At 37.4% G+C, this 20580-nt stretch overlaps 1 protein-coding gene across 10 annotated transcripts in view; it reads right to left on the reverse strand.

Moving 5' to 3' along the window:
- The window catches only part of GRIA4 (glutamate ionotropic receptor AMPA type subunit 4), a 221057-nt gene that overhangs the window by 58125 nt on the left and 142352 nt on the right, over nt 1-20580 (reverse strand). For 9 of the 10 annotated variants that reach the window (XR_003526319.1, XM_027634632.1, XM_027634723.1 and 6 more), the window contains exons 5-9: nt 16249-16302; nt 14070-14228; nt 12121-12288; nt 10395-10499; nt 5099-5209 (exon numbers count right to left, since the gene is read on the reverse strand). Coding sequence is in view for 9 of the 10 variants with exons in the window: in XM_027634632.1 (XP_027490433.1) it covers nt 5099-5209; nt 10395-10499; nt 12121-12288; nt 14070-14228; nt 16249-16302 (597 nt within the window). In the remaining variant the exon portion in view is untranslated. Of the gene's footprint in view, nt 1-994; nt 3797-5098; nt 5210-10394; nt 10500-12120; nt 12289-14069; nt 14229-16248; nt 16303-20580 lie in introns of those variants that run through there. The other variant, XM_027635341.1, reaches the window with a different exon arrangement.

Here is a 20580-nt window from a genome sequence, read left to right on the forward strand (position 1 = left end):
ATACTGATTTAGAGCAAAATACAGCCAAGAACATTTCTTATAATGCAATTATCTTATAGTGTAAGGTAATACCTCTTGCTGTGACTGCTTTAAAAGAAGTAGCAATTGAGTGTGATCTGCCAGTGTGAAATTATACAATTAAAGATAACAGGAACACCTACTATGGTTTGCTTACTATGTTCTTTCCCTCCTACCTATTTTATACAGAGTAAATAGTAGTTTCTTTAATTGTTGTGCCTACGTTACCTGCCAAATAATGAGATATCTATTTTCAAGGCAGAATTTGATGGGGGGATGTGGATGGGACTGAATGTGAGTTTCTGATAAAGACTGTCTTTAAAAAATAAATCAAATAGCAGCACTACTTTTAGGTTCTGTAATTTCAGACTTTGAGGGTGTTTCAAACTGAGGTGTGCAGATGTTATAATAATAAAAGGACACTGAAAGGCAAGCTTTGCTGGTTTACTAGCAAGTAACTTACACAGATTACTTTCAAGGTCATGCTGCAAAGTCATGAAATATCTGAATTGATCAATAGCATGTACTCCGCCATATCCTGATGCTCTTTTCTAGCTGTGGTATTAAAAAAGATCTTTTTTCTGTATAATCTATTGCAATAGCATTTTCTAAATTAGTAGTAATGTTAGTGTAGCCATGCTAGTCTAAAGATAAAAGATATGCAAGACACTTACGGAGAGATGTCTTCTATTAGATCAGCTGAAATAGCTGAAAACAGTAGGCATGCTTTTTCACTGTTTCCAGTTATAGCATCTTGTCTAATATAAAGATTACCTCTCCCAACCATTTTTGTATTTACCACATTTTTGCACTATAAGCTCTTAACCTACTGATGTAAAACACACATCTGACTTACTGCTGAATGAGGTTTAACACGGAAATATTTGCAAGATTTTAGCTGCTTAATAGTATTCTACAGGGTAGTGAATCAAGGAGAAGTCCACATTGAAATGATCAATGACTAGCACAGAACAGATATTTGAGATGGTGCAAGCTTTACTTAAATAATTCACAATTTCATAACAATACTTAACATTTGTAAATACAAGTTGATGTCTGCAACAATTACCTTTATAGATGTAAACAAATTATTCCATCACATTGCCACAAATTCATGTGTACAGTAAAATGCTCAAAGCTGATGGATGATTCATAAGGGAAGCTGGAGAAAGTAACTAATCCAAATACCAAACAGATCTATGCTTGGCTTTCCTATTCTAAAGTTGATTTCAAATGTTGCAAAAATAATTTGTAAAAGTGACAAATATTTGTGCAAGGAAATTTCTGCTTTTTACAACAGGACTGGTACACATTATCACACTTTATTCTGAAAGAAATTTCTGTAAATGTCAATGGAAGGTTTTTATAGTGACCTTTTTTTTCTGAATAAAGTGTCCAGGATTCGGTTTGACGTCTTTATTATTGTCATGCAACAAACTTCTTTTTTTACTCTCCAGTGTACTGAAGAATTTAATTAATAAAATTTCTAATGAAAAAATATTTTTCTATTATGAGAAAAAGTTTATAATTAGAATTTTTGAGGTAAGTCTCTATCAAGAATATATCAGTCAAAAAAATTAGGGTGGTTCTCAGTCCTCTAATGAAAGGTACCTGTCATCTGAGATACCCTAATGTATTTGACCCCAAAGTTCCATTCTGCAGGTCCTTTGTGCTGCCCCTTTACAAATAGGTAAATGGGGGACAGGCTGTGTATCCTACAGCATCTTAAATGTCACTGAATGCAACTGAATCAATATACTTTGTAAAGTCATCTACATTTGGGTGACTCAGTTGAGAACTGGATCCTGCCCTTGAAACTTAATCTGCCAACACCAAAGATATCTCATTAAAATATTGAACTGGAAGCCACAATGCAGATGCAGTTCATATACATCAAGCTTTGGTTCTAAAGGATTTTTGTGATTTTTAAATTTTGCAATCTCAGAGTAAGTATAGAGTTGGCTCTACCATGAAATGTATTTGAGAGTTCAGATTAGTCTTCCCAGCCTACTTCCCTATACAACCTTAACAACTTGTCACTATATTTCTCAACTTGCTAAATTAGAGATGATCATTCTTCCTAACCAGACAAGTCACTTTATCTCAGTGTTAGAGCAAGGCTGCAAATGGTATCCCTTTTCTGGTCATACAGGGAGCCTACTGTGCATTTGGAGGTCACACCCCCGCATCCTGAAGGGAATGCTTCTGCACACAGGTAGAAAATCCATCCTTTCCAGATGTGCAGGAGGCTGTGCATCATATAATAATGTGCAGAACAGGAACTATAAAGAGCATGGCAGCTGGTAAAGAACATCAGTTGCCCTTGCTGCCTTCCCTCTCTGGGCTGCTACTTTACCACATGACTAATTGGGGAGATAGGCTGAGTGTCTAAACAGAATATGTAAAATAAATTCTACATGCTCTCACTCTGTTACAAATGAAGAAAACATTTTGCCAAGTAGAAAATACTGTACTAAGTTCTTTGAGTGCAGAGTTAATTCATTATAATGCACTTTCTATGCAATAGTTTTACAGCCACACTACAGCAAAGTAAGCATAGATTCGTGAAAAGTGAAGAAACGGAGGAAAATCAGTTTGTGCTATTTGGCTTCAGGCAAAAATTAAAGCGAGCCATGCTGAAAATTTGTAAACTTTTCCTATGCTGCCATGCCACCCGTCTTTGAAGACTGAAAAGCCTGACAGCACTGTTTGCAGAAGCTTTTCAGTTTAATGTTGGAAAACATGCATGCAACCAAAATTAAATGTATCATCTACAATGGTTCAACTTCCCTTCAGTGTGAAGAGGGCAATGAAAAGGTGAAAAAGTCTCTGTGGCATTTGCAACATGAAAGTTATTCTAGTTAAATATATCTTTTCTTTGTGTATGTGATCATATGCTTGTGGATGCTAAATACATGGCCATAGCAGACCAACAGTAAGAATCATGGTTCTATTCTGCCTTTAGCATCATGTGTGCAGCTCCCAGTGGAGTGGATGGGAGACAGGCATGATAAGGCAGAAATCACCATATATTCTTATTCAAACCAAATTCTGATATATTTCTCTTGCACTGTGATTTTGAAACATGGAAAGGGGACACTTTTGGTCAAGAAGCAGTGCTGCTTTCAATTATTTGCATTTATCCGAAAATGACATGCTGCATAAACACAGGGCATGCTTTGGAATATTAATTCAGCTTTTTGGTTTTGCAAATGATCCCACCAGTCCTTTCAATACAGGGGCTGGAAAAGTTCTTTTGAAGATAACATTTATTATGCACATCAAAATGCTTCAATGCAAACAGGACAGGCAAGATAACACATTTTAAAAGGTTTCTTGTTTTCCTTGTTTTCCTTTCTGGCAAACAGGAACATTTTATATTACTTTTCATTATTATATTTTACTTGCTTCTCCTAAGCTTGGAGCTATTTATAGAAATTACAGTATTCATGTATGATAGCTTCAGTCAAAGATATCAGAATTGGTATGAGAGGAAAATTTCGACTGAAAGCTTGTTATTCACATCGTTCTCTTCTCAGCTTGGCAAAGTTGAAGGTTAACGTCATCTGTTCTACACATTTCAGATTAGTCACAGAACTTTTCTTGGTGGTTCAGTGCCTGGTCATCCAGTCAGAGGAACAGTAATCCATATGGAAAAATAAGCTCAATGCTACTAGACTGGTGGTTAATACTTGAGCCTTAGTTAGGAATGTTCGCAGCATCTTGGGACTCTTTTCTTCCTTGATCAATTTCTTAAAATAGGATTCTTCATCAGAGGCTGAAAAGAGGAGGACTGTACTGAAGTATACTTTTTTCCATCACCAAGTCTTTTTTTTTTTTTTTTTTTTTTTTTTTAGGAAAAAGATACATATATTTAAAATGTCCCATGCAAAAATAAAATTAAAAGTTACACAATTTGATTAGGAGTTGCATTCTGAATTCCTGTATAGTAGTTTGGTTGGCTTGTGTCCTGGAATGATATGCCTCAACAGGAGATTTGTTAAGACATACTTAATGTATAAATGCTGATACACACTGCTGAAAATGTGGTAATTAACTGCATTTTTACTAAGTAAATGTCTTGATGCTCTCCTTTGGATTATTTTAAACTCAATATTAGCTTAGAAAAATTATTTCTTGACAACACATTCAGAATGTTCCTTCCCATTTGAGACACGGTTTATTGGGTTAACATGTCTTGTCTAAGTGAAGCAGGTGAAAAGGGCAGTGAACTGAGACGTAAAATCTTAAAAGCGGTCATGTAAAGGTCACCCTTTGCCAGTTAGCTTTGACAAACATCAGCTTTAAAGGGCATGTCTGACTTCAGAGGAAAAATTGCTAAACATTTTGTTTAAAACAGATATTTGTAAGAAACAATTGTTTTGAAAAACTGTGTATTAAAAATGTAAATGAATGAAGCAACTGCATTCTTCTTTGCAAACACTCTTTAAAAACACCATTATCCCGGAAAATCAAACCACAAATCTATTTAATTTTATTAAAAAGGAAATTCTATTGTAATGCTGAATAAACATATTAAGAAATATGTCCAAATGCATTAACTAAATTCATGTTTTCATTCACAGTTAAAAGTAGATAATCCAATTCTGATTGGCTGACTGAATTTAGAATTTTAGCTCTTGATAATGTCAATTATTGAGTTTATAATTTATCAACAAAAAGGGACACTGGCATAGTCATCTCATTTTAAACCCTCCGTTCTATTCTGTCATTTGAATGTTTTGGGTTTTTCTTTTCTTCTAGTGTCTTTTGAGTTAAGATTTGTCAATTAGAGGTTATAAGAACTTGTATTTCTGAGACTTACTTCAGTAAAAAATAGAAAAGACTGAATAAAAGAAAAAAATTACCACAACTCAATTTTAAAAACCTGATTTCAAGTGACTCATTATATTAAATGCATACCAAAAAAACCTCTGTGCAGACATGACAGTCAGTATAATTAAAATACATGGCTCTCACCCTCCCACTAACCTAGGAACCAGCAGACTAAATTAGATCATAACCAGAAATGAGATTGTGTCACACACCAGTATAAGTATTAAAAAAAGAAATACCTTACCAAAATTGTAGTGACAACTACTGTTCTATTCTCAATGGCTGCAGTGTCATTTCCAAGTGTAGGTTCATGCTGAATCAAAACTAATTTATCCATGTCATTCCAATAACCAACCTGAAAAATAAAATTTATATAATTTACAGTAAAGCCTGCATTCTGCATAATTACAAACATAAATAAGAACAACAGAGTGATCCAAAGATGGTTTTGTGCCAAAGGAAGTGCTGTCACATTGGATACAGGGGTATATATCTAACATTTTGAGTGTACCACTTAGCACCACTTCTGCACAGAGAGAGATGTGATGTCACCGCCACTGAGTAGATCCTGAAAGATCTGAGCTACTTACTTCAATCAGAGGCACAAGTTAAATCCCATTTTCATTCGTTTGAAGCCTTGCTGGGGCATAAACAAGATATACGAATTTTTGCTCTCCACAAGAATATTTTCATTCACTAATCCTCCAGATCTTCCGGTCTTAGACGGAGGAGTGAAAGACATCTAGATGACAGTTTTGCAACCCCATGGCTAATCTCAATTCCTTGCTCCACCACAGGCCTCTCAGGAGACTCCAACCCAGAGACTTGCACCAGGTTTTTTCCACCTAACTGCTGGCACTGACCTTTTAGTACCTACATTAGAAGCCCTGTTATTCAAGCTTTCTTTACACTCGTGGGACAGACAGCACCAACAGACAGTGACTCAGCTCATTCAAAATAAGCACCTCTCCTAAAAAACTACTTGCTTTTCCACTGACTTGAGCATGATGAGAATGAATTCTCTCTAAATGTATCTCTAGGAAGTGCCTACAGGGAGGTGGAACACCACATCTACCTTTTTTTCTCCTTGGTTTCAGCTAGGCTACCACAACCCTTCCCAGAGCAGACTTTAGGTGAAACAGCTGCTTTTGTTCATTGCTGGAGATGAACTACTCTAGAATGAGATTTGAATCAGTCATTCTTGTATTCCCATGGAGGAAAACAACTACTCTCTCTTTTCTCCTTCTTGCCCATTCTCTTTTCTGCAACTAGATCATGGTTGTCTGTGCATGACAAGGCTGCCACGGAATGGCTCAGTGGCTGTTCCTCTGACCCAGGACTGACAGCACTCAACTTCATGTCAAATGGACAACATGTACACAAATGCATCAGCAGAACAGTGTTCTAATCCTACCTAAAGGGGCTCCCCAGGTTTCTGGGAACCTAACGAACTGGGAGACTTATCCTTCTTCCTAGCATGACATAACAGACACATGATTTAAAAAGTTCCTATCAAAGAGATGCAATTCAACCCGAGACAGATCAGTTTCCAGAAGCACCTGGGGACCAGTCAGAAGCAACTGCCCCTACCCGACTCCCTTGATTAATCAGGAATTCATGAGACCAAGAGTTGGGAGAGAGGAATGTCTTGTCTGTCTTACTAGAAAAGGGAATTTTAGTGGAAAGCGGGCTCCAGGCAGAGCTCCAGGGTAACTGCCAAAGGACATTCTGTGCCTTGGCTGAAAAGATTTCAATATGATGGAAACTGGCTAAACAAATCAATTATGCAGTCAATATTATTTCTAACATTACTGTAGAGTCCTGACTAAAATTCACCATCACATAGGATTTTTCCTCCATGATGAGGAGAAAACTCTTATTCAGTTCAAGGCAGTGATGTGATATGAGAGTCTAAAAGCGCAGGGGAGAGCTTTTGGTTCCTAGTCTCATATGCATTATATATATCCTCTGTACTCTTAAAAGAGTCAACCTTCCTCTCGATTTTTACATTTATTATTTCACTAATTATGGAGAGGTAAGTCGTTTTAGCAGTCCCTAGAGCCATATGGTTGAACATGAGTGATTTTTTTTTTTCTACAGGAAACATCAGCACTGTTGATATAGTGGAGCAGGAGGTTTTCTTCCTAGTAGGACGCCCTGCTAAGAAATATTCTTTTTCATCCAGAAAACCATACAGTCACAGATACAACTGATTACTGAAAATTTCAAGCTCTTGTCAAAAACTGTGATCAACCAAACCCAGGCAGTCTGGGGAATTCACTACAATAGTGAATAATTGTTTTTCACTGTGCAATTCCTCATGGCTATAAAGTTCAGAAGGAAAGCAGAAAATTAATGATGTATTGCGTTATAAGAGTAAGTATCATATGAAAATTCAGACAGAGATAAAGGCATTTTTTGAGAAATGACAGGTATTTTTTAAAGGAACTTTAGTTTGTGTGCACTGGTGTGAACACATATGTGTTCTGTTCAAACCTGTGCTAAACTAACTTTGGAACTAGATTACTGAATAAACATGAAAGATATGTCATGACACTTGTATATCAATTCACAGTCACTGTGAGCGCACTAAATAACAGTATGCTTTCCTATAAATACTTCAAAACCACAAGGAAAAAACTGTTCAAAGGATAGGATTGAATTCAGCTATTAAAGTACCTCCAGTTCTATTTGTATCGCAACTGAATTTCATAAGAGTTGCATCCACTTACATGGAGGCTGAATTTGTCTTATAGGAAATAATATTACAAAAATATCTGCCTCTAAGTATATTTGTCATAACAGTTTGGCATTTTATTGAATAGTGTAATTTCTGAAGGCCTGTGCACCTTGTAGCAGCCACTGAAGTGCTCCTGCTGAAGCTCACAAGTCAACTAAGGGCAAGAGAATACTCAAAAATTTTGATAATCAATTTTCATGTTGCCCAAATTGGAATTTAGAAGTCAAATCTTAGACTGGCTTGTGCATGTACATGTAATGCATAATGCTTTGTTTAATTTTTCCTTTCCTTTTTTTTTTTTTTATTTTGGTGACATGATGCATGGTGAATGACACAATCACAGAATGATTGAGCTGGGAAGGGACATCTGGAAGTCATTTGGTCTAACCCCACTGTTCTACCTAAAGCCAGTTGCCCAGGACTGTGTCTGGATAGCTTTTGAATAACTCCAAGATGAAGACTTCACAACCTCCCTGCGCAACCTCTGCCAGTGCTTGGTCACTCTCAGAGTCAAAAAAGCATTTCCTAATGTTCAAAAGAAACCTCCTGTGTTTCAGTTTGCGCTCATTGCCTCTAGTCCTGTCCCTGGGCATCAATGAAAAGTTTGTATTGCTTGATTGCAACACTCCTGTCACAGGAGCCAGTCCATTCCATCTCTGTGATCCTTGCCCTCACACCCTTCCCTTCACCAGCAGATTTTGTTATTGTTCTGCAGAGAAGAAGCAAGTAAGAAATGCTGCATAAATGAAACTAAGATAAGCATTGGCTATTTTTTTTCATTTTACTAAACTATATGGAAGTCTGTCTAGCCGTGCCATTTTCTAATGATCTGTTCACATATTTAAAGCTGTGGGCAACAAAAATCACTTTTCTAAAGATTAGAGCCATGCACTACTCTCTCTGGAAAGGCTAGTTTTGAAAAGATATTGCTGAGTGACTCATAAGTCATGTTATGTAGGACATGAGAAGAAAACATTAAAAGTGAAGGCCTCTTAGTTCAATTAAGTATAGTCATTTCTCACGTATTATATAGGATTTGTCAGGCTGGACCACAGAGTTGGTCCAGTGATCACATATAAAGCACTACCTAATACATGAGAAATAAATTCTTGTGAGTAGCCAGATCTGTCAAAGCTGTTATGACTTGTTATATCAAAGAGAGGTAATGACTTAAGAGTGGCAGAGAGGCATGGCTGAAAGGTAAGAAAAGCACCTTGAGCCTTCTAGCACAACACAGACATAGCTCCTCTATTTGCAGCCACCTTCCCCTTAAACTGCAGGCAAGAAGAGAGGATGCGGATGTCCCTGCAGTGGTGCCAGCCACACGCATCTCCCAAAATAGGTTATAAAGACTGAAACATCAAACCTTTTCAAAAGTTTGCTGACACACAAATTCCCTAATTAGTTACAGAAGTTGTGACTTAATTAATCACATCTTTTGCACCTTGCCTTTCCTCCTGTACAACTGAGAATACAGGACGCAAATGGTATATTTCACCATTTACCTTTGATGTATCCCAGCCACCCATATATCCTCCTAGTTGCCAACAGTGCAGCACAGAGCCAGGAAGGAAGCAGGACTGGTAGCAAGGTCAGACATGTTGCCTTGCAGGAGACAGTGGACTTCCCAAGACAGAGGGAAGACAAACTCCCCTTTCTCAATCTATTTTTCAGCCATCTGTCATAGACAAATGCACCAATATGCTTTATACACAGGCACATGCTTTTCTTTGGTATACAGCTCTGTATTGTGAAATATTGGCAATATTTTCATCCGAGTGTATAATTCTGCTCTGGGTCTGCAGTTTAACACACTGACTCCTCAGCACTGTGGCAGGTAGCTGTCTCTGGGGACACACAGTTTACCTGTGGCACTATTTACTGCACTTGTCACCTCTGGCCCAACAGCAGAGAGGTGTTTAATTCAATTTTGATTGCTCTGGCCGTACTCAAGCAGCCATGAATCCCCTATTCACTATCACCTCCTCCCTTTTCTTGTTCTGATGACCTCACAAACAAAACATGTCACAGTGACTCCAAAGGAAATAAAATCCATGAGCCTGTGTACATTTTCTGCTTTTATTTGTTTTATGCTACGACAAGTGGACAAATTTTCAGCACAGATGAGAAAGGGTCAACAAAGTACCCAGACTTATCTTTTTAAAGTGATTGGGCTGAGTGATAATGAGCATTCAGATATGGAGGATCTGCTAAAACATATATTAATATGCATTTGCCTAAATTGCTTATAAGCAATGAATCAAGCATGCAGGATTAGATACTGAAATTAATTTCAGAAAATGTAAGTATTCAGGGCACTCTTTTCCTCCTCTCTCCTCTTCTCTCCTTTCACCCTTAAAAACCGTATGTTAGTAACAGCCTATGATTCATGTTTACACAGAGTGTACAAATTAACCTGCTTAAAAATGCCAGTAACTTTAAAGACAGAAATCTTTGGATAAGATACAAAGAATATCTACTGTTCAGAGTTCCGACCATTTTCCACCACCTAGCTGCCTAGCAACATGCCATCCAGCTGGTTTTCATTAGTATGCTTGACTGACTGACATCCCACCACTCCAAGATGCACACCTGTTTTTGCGTTTACCAATTTGTTGCATTGAATAATAGCATCTAGCAGAAAATGCAGTTTAAAAATACTTCCACCAGAAATATTCTCCATGTATTCACTGTATTATATCTTTTTAAACTGCGGAGTCCACTTTAATAAAAGTCTGCATAACCATTTCATCATACGTAACTCATTTATACGAGGATAGTAAACATTGTCAACACGTACCTTTCGAGGCCCTGTGTTTTTCAGCTCAAAGACATCCATGGTGTAGTTGACTCTACGACCATAGTGGTCAAACTGAACATTTCCTGTCAATCCTTGTATTCGAACCTAAATATGGAGAAAAAAGCATCACGAAGATCCAGTCTTATATTCTTTATTTCAAACGTCACAGAGCAGTGCAAGTTATCCTGGCTATGTCCTTAGACTACCATTACAACACTACCGTAGAACAGTCAGGCATTATAAAGCAATAAATTTGGCTACTTTTCTTTATATTCCTTTTTCTTGTCAGACCATGCTCAAAACAGGCTTAGGTATGTCAGTATCTAACTTCTAACAAAGACACACAGTGGACCTCGTCCTTTTTCATGCTGTGCAGCTCAACATCTTCCAACGGCAGGTTCTAAAGAGAAGTACATTTTTTACCATTTTCATCACTCCTGCAGAGTATCTAGGGTCATATGAAAAAACCTAAGGGATGTTTTCGCCTGTGCTCATGTATCCTTTAAGCTCCCACTCTGGTGGATTAAATGTACAAATTGAACATATATTGCTCATTAAGGTGAACTTGACAACAACCTTAGCCCCAGTAAAGCAACTTACTATCACAGAAGATGGGTGACATGCAAAGGGCTTGAAAAGACTGTTTTAAAAGCATCAGAGTGAAAGATAGATGTAAAACTATAAGATTGACTGTGGGAGTTTTCTGCCACATGTCTCAGCTGAAAACCAGAACTCTGTTTTTTCTTTCGGTGCTTTACTTAGCCACCAAAGGATGACACTACACTACCACACCAAACTGTTCTCCTCATCCCAAAGAAGTCATGGCCATATTGGTGTTGGCTTTGATTGTATCTGGCCATGCAAACCACTTTGGCTGAATTTGAAGGCTCATGCTGTATGCCCAAACACAGAAGCCTGATTTAATGCTTCTCTCAACTGTTACAGATCTGCAAAGAGTATGTGAAGCATACAAAATGCTTTATTTCTCTCCCTAAGAGTCAGGACGCAGACTTAAATCACTTACTCCTTCCCTCTGTCCATTTCTATCTCTACTGATTTTTTTCCAGAGCTGAAACCTGGGCTTCTAGGCACAGACCTGCCAGCTCTGTCAGCAGTCACTTCTCCTCAGCAGTTTCTCCCGAGTGCAGCCTGCTCATTTGCAATGATTTAAATTCTACTGCAGGATTTTTATTTTCTTACTGTCCCATTCAAAGGAAAGGCTAAATCATCTTGACAGAGATCTGGAACTTTCTAGGCATCCATATTCATCAGGAATTCAAAATCCTGACATCAGAGAACAATGGCTCTGGGTTATTTCTTCTTTAAAGAAAAAAAAAATTACTACCTATGTGATTTCCCTGGGAGAAGTCTACTTTTATTGAAGATGACAGAAATATATTTTAAAGACTATATTATGTAGCTATATCTTTTTCCTTAAATGACAATATTTGTAAAGCCAGGTTATTTGCAATAGTAACAGATGAGCTCACCAGTTCAGTGGAGGAAGTCCCAACTATCTTAAAAGAATTAACAGTAGTTTCAAGTAGTAGTAGTTCCCCTCTGCCTTCATTCCAAGTTACAAACCAGAACAGCCTGAACAGCCCAAGCTGTTTCCAAATGCCAACTAAAAAATAATTTCTCCTTCTCCATTACTACCCTTGTGTCATACAGCGTGCAACTAGTATCCAGTATTCAAAAAGATCACTAAAATAAAGCCTCCCTTTACCTGTTTTAATGTCCTCTCCATATCAATTCCTTGACCCCATGGGGCTGCAGGGTTGGCAAGACAATCACCGGCATTTCCTCTCCTTGAAATATCAATTTTCTGTCTTCTAAGATTACGGAAAGTTTCAGCCATCACAAGTACTCCATCATATGTCAGTGCAGATGTATACTAAATAGATGAACAAACACACTGCATCAGAATTGGCATGTCTTTAAAAAAATCACCTGTCTCAAGTATTTCTAGTTTGATTAAATATGCAGCAGTTTCTACACCTTCATTTAGTAAAAAGCTCTCCTCGAAATTAAAAGCAAGTTTGTCTAAGAAACAAATGCAGGATATTTCAGTAGCTCCAGCTTTAAAACTATATTTCTTAACGGTAGAAAAATCTGCATCTTAATTAATAAAAGAAAGAAATTGAACTGGAGATATTAAAATCTTTTTTTTTTTTTCCATTTGCCTTATATATCAAGGAATCCCATCCACTCAACTTACTCAAAACAAAGAGAAAGAAACAGTAACTCATTGAGAAAATATAACTGAAAAAATGCATGGTTAATGAGCAGACATCCAGACTACCGGAATTGTTAAGCATGATCAAAAGTAGGTTCTTCCTATTGGAAAACCTGTGTTGGCTCTCTACCTGACACATACACTGAATGGTCTGTGTTTCTGCACTAACTACAGTAACTGCTTTAGGCTGATAACATGCCAAATGAAACGTGTACAGCCAGTCTTCGGTAGATGTAAGCCTGGAGCCACATAAACAAAGGGATGTTTTCTCAGTATAGTTCTCTGATAAACATACTGTATCAGGAGAAGTTGTTCACATGCCCAAGGCTGCTACTGATATGCCCTGCAATTTACAAAATTTAAATTCCCTTATTCAAGTCTAATTTCCTTCCTTTCCTTTGCCTTGCATATAATAAGGTCTTTGAGACATGGTTTATCCTTATAATCTCAAATTTTGGTTATCTCTGGGTGAATTAGATGTGATTCAAATTAATCATGCTGACTTCTCTGAAGAAGACAGCATCATCCTGTTGACGTGGCAAGAAGCCCTATAAGTTGAATTGTTCCTGTCTTCAATAACTGAGGATGTCTGCACTCCATGGCCCACAGCATCCTTGTTTTTTGTTTTTGTTTTTTTCTCCAGAACATAAGTTTCTGGAATATTCACTGAATTATGTAGCTATGCTTTGTAATAACCATGTTGATGCCTTCTCCAGACTCTGTCAACCTACCCATTTCCCAGCCAAGGGAGGACTAATTGCTTATCTTTGCATATTGCCCAGCACAAAGGGGGCCAGTTTCAACTAGGTCTGATATGCCTTTGTGCATATAATAACAGAACTATTTTGATGAAGTCATATTTAGAGCTATACTGTGATTTGCCTGCCAGGAAAGCTATATGTGAGAGAAATATTTTGTTATCAACCTGTGAAGGATTAGGATAGAGGAACACTGGGATGAGATTTCACTTTAAAATCATGCCTGAAGGTGATTACTACACCAGGTTTTGAGGTGGAAAATTTCCAGAGGAAACTCAATAAGAAAAAGTAAAGGTAGTAAATTTATGAGTATTATCTCATACACAGAAGAATTCAGCTGTTGGGAAAGCTCTGCACTCTCAGTAACCTATATAATTGGATTAATTAATGTAAATTTTATTGAAATTAAGTTGTCAGTTAAGCATTTGACCCTTAATTGCTGTCAGTAAAGGGGTGAAGTTGGAGAATAAGTGACAAAGGACATTCAAGTACATCAGCAAAATGTGCTGCAGTTTGTGTTTCCATCATACAAATATAAGGATAGGCATGATTAGTTGCCAATAATAGTAAGATCAACTGCCTTCTCCTCTGCCTAAATATTCATTCATGTATTCAACAATGTTAATTAGAAATTAGAACACCTGAGTGATATCTTTGGTAGTGCTTCAGATCAGCCAGTACCTTTGGTGGGGTCTCAGATCCTGGGTATTCTCTCTGGTCCAGCTTCTTCCAGCGCTGCATCAGCTTAGTTACCATTGGGGTACTGAAATCTACTAGCTGAAATCCAGTCACATTGGCTCCTCCATGCATAAATCTCTCCAGAGAAATATCTTTGAATCCCTAGAAAATCAATTTAAGATTTTGTCTGCCCTCCTACACCACTGTGGGTCCAATCTGTTCTAGGTCAGCGAAGTAGCATAAAGAATGCACAACAGCAGGATTCCATTAGAAGGCAAAATTTAAAACCAGAGTAATGTTGAACCTTCATTGATAATTTCCTTTTGTGTAATAAAGAAACAAAACCAAGAAATAAATTTCCCACATTATTGCTAGGGTGGTCTTGACAGCTAAGCAACACATTGCTGGGAATGGCAGGCACTTTTTGAAGAAATGCCTTTGGCAAATCAACTGAAAACTGCCTGCGGAATATTAAAACCTTAATCCAATTTCCATCAAAGTTGGCAGATTTGAATGAGCACTGTACTAGTGCTTTAAACAATACATTCCTCTTTCTTTGCATGTTTGAAAAATGAACACTATTCTGTAAATACATATATTCCAGGATCCCAAATCTTTGTTCGTGAAGCCTAGCCATGATATTCCAGGATTCATTGTTTAGGCTGAAAATGTCTGAGATAATGAGATAACGCAATAGACATTAGAAGGCAAAGACAGCACATGAGGATCTCACTATTAGTGCAAGGAAAACATAACACAGAATCACACTTCTGTGAAATAGGAGTGTAGTAGCTGTTAGATCTGTTATATGTTGAAAACCCAGACTGACTCTCAACATTAAAAGAGAAAATAAAGTACATAAACCTCCTGACTTATCAGTTTCTTTGGCTAATCTGTTCAGCACATACAAAGACAAATTCTTTACTAAAATACGCTTTTAGGGACAGAACTGAACTTCAAGAAACTGCATAATGCAAACTGCTAAAGTACTTAGAAGCAAGAATAGATCTTTCTGCTCCTTTCCTAGCTGCTATGTTTAAGCCTAGCTCAGAGGTATCTTATTTTTATTTTCTTAAATTCCTCTGATTGGTATTTATCAGTGAAAACAAAAGTGTACACTTAACCTAGAAAGATTTAGGAAAAAAATTTGTGGGATACTGACCCAATATCCCAAGGGAAAAAAACCTGTAAAGACGGAGATTTGATTTATGTCCTAAGGGATACTGACAGTAAATATAAAAGGTGACACATCAGGTCATATTACCCACATTATTGAACAGACAGTAGATAACAAAGTGTGCCCCTGCTGAAGTAGAGGAGTAGATGTGCCTATCTCCCCTGAATACCCCACTAGCAGTTCACTGCAACATCCAGTTCCTTGTTTACAGCAACTATTTTGCATGAGTAAAATTACCTGAGGAACAACAAAATTGTAACGTTGAAAAATTTAATTTGTAAGACCTAAGAGAATAGACATGTCTCATTTAAAACTCCTGAGGCCCTAAAAATAATCTGAAGTGATCTTAAGTTAAGGTACAAGTACAGCAAAGCACAACAAAATACTTCATGTCAACTAAAATTTCTTGTGGGAGAGTGGAAAGAAAACAGTTCAAAGCATACATCAGATTCTGTCCTACATTCACTGTGCTTTGCCAGGTATGTTTTTGGCTTAAAGAAGGAGTTATTTGAATAATAAAATATTGAATTTACTCTTTCTTTGCCCTCTTCTGAACATTATCTGTGTGAATGTCCAGTTTAGACTTAGAGTGGAAATACCACACTAGTAATTTGACTAGAAATAGCTGAGCTTACATGAAAATGAATGTTCCCTGGAGAATGTATAAAAGTTACCTCTAGAACTGTTACATTACTAATAATAAAAAGATGAGTAAAAAATCAGTGTAGTTCTGCAAATTCTAATTCAACCACAAGACAAAGTCCTAGCAGTCCTCTATACTACACTGATGATTTTCTTTTAAATTTAGGAGGGTAACATTGTGCCCTTCATATCTAGATGGCTGTAACAACAAATCCAAGTTCTTTTATGCATCATAAAGGATATATTCTGTACAACCACATATTAGAGACGAATGAGAAATGTTGTGTGAAGTGCTGTAACTTCTAAGTAAAACTGAGTGTTTCACTTACCGAGCAGGGATATAATTCTAGAAAAGTATCTTACCAGGTTGGCAACAATATAATGGTATCCTTTAACATGCTTTCCCACGCTCACAATCTGTGAGGGAAATAAAAAAAAAAAACAAACACCAAAACAATGTCATATTGTTTTCTCTATCTCAAGTTATATAAAGCTGAGAGTCTAATAATGTAACTATAACTTTCCAGGGAAAGTTATATCATGGAAAAAAGTTAACAATGAAGTGAGTAAAGTAATGAACTGGTAATCTCAGTGTCTTCTGTATTGGAAATGTTACTGTGGTATACTATTTTATCAAATAGAGCAATTATCTATGGGATACAAATTCAGAAGGAGGACATCACACATTAGCTACAAAGCCTATCCACTGATGTACTTTTTAATTTGAAATAAGTGCAGAATTTATGAGTCACACTGAGTTTTCATCTCTTGGGATCAAAGCTGTTCGCCCTTGAGGTGGTCAAGTACTATGAGTGTTACTCAGCTCTTAGTAAAACAGTAAAGACTTCGGGAATGAGCATGAGCAAGGACAGAGCAATATAGTGAGGCTGTCTTTGAGTGTTTAACCAAAATAAAGCATGAAATGATGCAAGAAGGCAAAACCCATGATGTGCAGCCACTAGAGTCCTGATAGGGCAAGATCAGCCACAGAGTTTAGATAAAAACTATATCAACCTGCCCCTTGTATCAGTATTATTGCAATTTCTATGACGTAATGACTTTTATTCAATGTGCTGACAACAAAAAATGAGATAATATTTTGCCAGTAGAAAATGCTGATAATAGATTCATTGCAGACTAGAGCTGCTTTTACTAAAGAAACTAACAGCACTACCTGTAAAATGCAGCTTGCTTTCAATACCAGTACAGTCCTTTGAACTCTTATTTTTGATAGTCTACCACTCATCTAGAAAAAGCCTGCTTGCAGCCCAAATATTTGGGGGTTTTCTCCTCCTCATGTACTCATCTCCACAAAGCATTTTAGCTTCCCTCCAAATGAACAAATAAGACACAAGTAAAATTTTTCCATAAAGTGCAGGTTACTCAATAAGTAATGGGAAACTTATGGATCTGTCTCCTTGCCCACTTTGGAAACTTAGCTCTAGATCATGTCTGAAGAATTGACAACTTCTTGCCTTTAGGGATCACATGTCATGTTCAAAAGACAGTTCACTAAGCCTTGCAGTCCCTTTTCCCATTGCTGTAAAAAATAAATAATATCACATATTGGAGATGAGGACAAGTTGATGAAGGACTAAATAATTTCATCAAAGATACCCAAGGATCCAGGATCTAAAACTGGAGTAAGAGTTGGAAATGTTTGATTCCTGACTGTTGTTTCAGTAAATCAATTCCCTTTTACTGCAGAGTGGAAGGGAAAATCCAAGGGATGTGGCATAAATATGTTGTCAGAACTGTTTTTAATTTCATTGTTTTAAACTAATAAAGTAAATAAGCAATTTTTCTTTTATTCTTTAACTCATTTCCAAAACTTTACTTCATAGGTATAGTCTATAGCTAAAGTGTTTGTATTTAAAAAGAAAAACAAACTTAAAAAGCCTCAAAAGACACCACGCCCCCCAAGCCATGATTGTTAGCCTTCATATAAATGAATTTTAGACTCAATAAAACTCCCATTGATGGCTGTTACCATTTTATTAGGGGTGACAGAGAAAGAGAAGACACAATTTTCCCTACTACTAACTCAACATATGTGAGGATGCTGCTGTCAAGTAATTTTTTTGCATATAATGAAAAGGTTCTAATCCCAGCTGGTTTAACAGCTTCAGAAAGAATGTGATTCCTCACACCAATAATGCTTTTATATCTCTACTCATTCAGCAGTACATGGTAATGAAAGTATTTGCCTCTTCATTATATGGAAACTGATATAGATAAAAAAAATTCGCATTTTTAAATAAATAAAGCATCACAGTTTGAAAGTTATTAAGCGGACTGATATGACTTAAGATCATAGATTCATAGCAGGGTTTGAATTGGAAGATATCATAAAGATCATCTAGTTCCAACCCCCCTGCCATGGGTAGAGATACTTTCCACTAGACCAGGCTGCTCAAAGCCCCATCCTGCCTGGTCTTGAACACCTTCAGGGATGGGACATCCACAACTTCTCTGGGCAACCTGTTCCAGTGCCTCATCACCCTCCCAGTGAAGAATTTCTTCCTTGGATCTAAGCTAAATCCCTCCATGTGCTAGTAAAAAGTCCATCTTCAGCTCTCTTGTAGTCTCCCTTCAGGTAAAGGAAGGCTGCAAGGAGGTCTTCCCAGAGCCTTCTCTTCTCCAGGCTAAACAACCCCACCTCTCTCAGCCTGTCTTCACAGGAGAAGAAGAGTTCCAGTGCCCTGATAATTTTCATGATCCTTTTCTGGACTTGCTCAAACAGGTCCATGTCTTCCTGCGCTGAGGTCCCCAGAGCTGGATGCAGCACTCCAGGTGGGGTCTCACCAGAGCAGAGGTACAGAATCACCTGCCCCAACCCGTTGGCCACACTGCTGCTGATGCGGTCAGATGTGGCCGGCTCTTTGGGCTGCAAGCGCGCATTGCTGGGTCACGATGAGCTTCTCATCAACCAACACCTCCAAGTCTTGTCTCCTCAGATGTGTTTTTAATCTATCCACCACCCAGCCTGTGCTTGTATTTGCACAAACACCTGTCCCTGGTGTAGGAGCTTGCACTTGGTCTTGCTTGAACTTCATGTGGTGTGCACAGGTGATGTATGTGACATGGTAACTGTGTATCAGATCCTCAGCTTAGGCAAATCAGTGCAACTCCCTTTGAGCTCTGGGAAGTTGACCTAGTTTTAGCAATTAATACCCTTAGCGATTTGTTCCCTGGTTTGGTTTCATAACACAAATTTTGATCATCACTGCTATATATCAGTCAAATAAAACAAGGACACAATTAACCTGTAGGCACTGAGGTACAACAGATAGATGTCCATTGTTACAGTCAAAATGAGTAAGTAATGTAAATAATTAACCAGATTTACTTCTGTCCTTGTTCCTAGGAAATGCATGCAGGTATCACTGCAGAATTCCTGGATTTGATGTGAATACTACATAACATTTTTGAAAAAAGAAATTTGAAATTTTCATCATATTCTCTCAAAACTTGTTTCTTAGGGTAACTGATAAAGTACACAATTTATGTATCATCTAGTTGTCTTAACTTCCTTTATGGTCTGTGGAAAAAGCAGGCACTTTGAGAAAATTATTCATCTTATTGTAAAGCACATGTGCAAAATTAATTAGATGGCCTGTGCCCTGAAAGTACCTATTTTTCTGCACTCACCAAAAAAAGATTTGATGGTGATTAGCTCTGATGTAGACACCTACATTTTATATCCCTAATGTTAACTGAGATGAATTTCACTCTAAAAATGTTGATTATGCAGAGAGAAAAGAGAATAATTGTTTGTGTTTTCAACTAAGATTGGATACAATTCTGATTTTGAATTTGAAAAGTCTCATAATTATTGATCACACACAGTTTGAAAACCAGGAATTGGTTATGATTTAGAAAAAAAGTGCCTCTTTAGTGAAACAGCTGTGAATATCTCATAGTTTTGAATATCCAAAATATACATACAGTCATTTTTTTCCCTCAATACTCAAAGCTGCAGATCATGATCTACAAAACAGGATATGAATTCTTGCTACCTGAAGAACCACCTTTCTCTACACTGTACTTCTGCCCTGAGATAAATTGAGCCAATGAACTTAAGTCTTTTGTAACAAGGGAAGGAGTTTGACAGCTACTCAGTCTGGAATGCAAACTCTTACACTTTCCTTATCTATTCTTTAACTGGTCAGCAGTTTCTGGAACTTTGAGAGATGAGACCTCAACCATTCCATATATACGTAAGAGTAGATATTACCCAGAACCAAACACAGGCCTGAGATTTTTACAGATGAGTTAGTGTTCCAGAAAGCCTTTGCTATAGAAGTTTATCAAGTCTGGAGGTACCTAAAACCCTGGTACTTCCTTGTGCACCCCTAAATTCAGACCAAAAGACCAAGCTCAGTCACAGGCCAGAGAGAGGGTAGAGTAGCATTGTCTCACATCTACAATAGCGAGTAGGGCAGCTGGTACGATAAGATCCATACAGCAAAAGCTGTGGTGTTAAGGAGTTGGCATCCACAACACAAGTTTCAGGAATTTACTGTGAACTCTCTAACCTGGTCACTAGACTGAGCTTACATTACACTTCTGGGTACATCTTGTTTGGCATTATCCAAATGAAAACTATTTCATGCATTTTGAGTCCAACCTTGATGTGAAACTCAGTAATCTGGAGACTCACTGTAAAAAAAGCACATTCCTGACACCAACTAA

Source organism: Corapipo altera, unplaced genomic scaffold (genome assembly GCF_003945725.1).
Source record: "Corapipo altera isolate COAL_440 unplaced genomic scaffold, ASM394572v1 0, whole genome shotgun sequence".
Lineage (NCBI taxonomy): Eukaryota > Metazoa > Chordata > Aves > Passeriformes > Pipridae > Corapipo > Corapipo altera.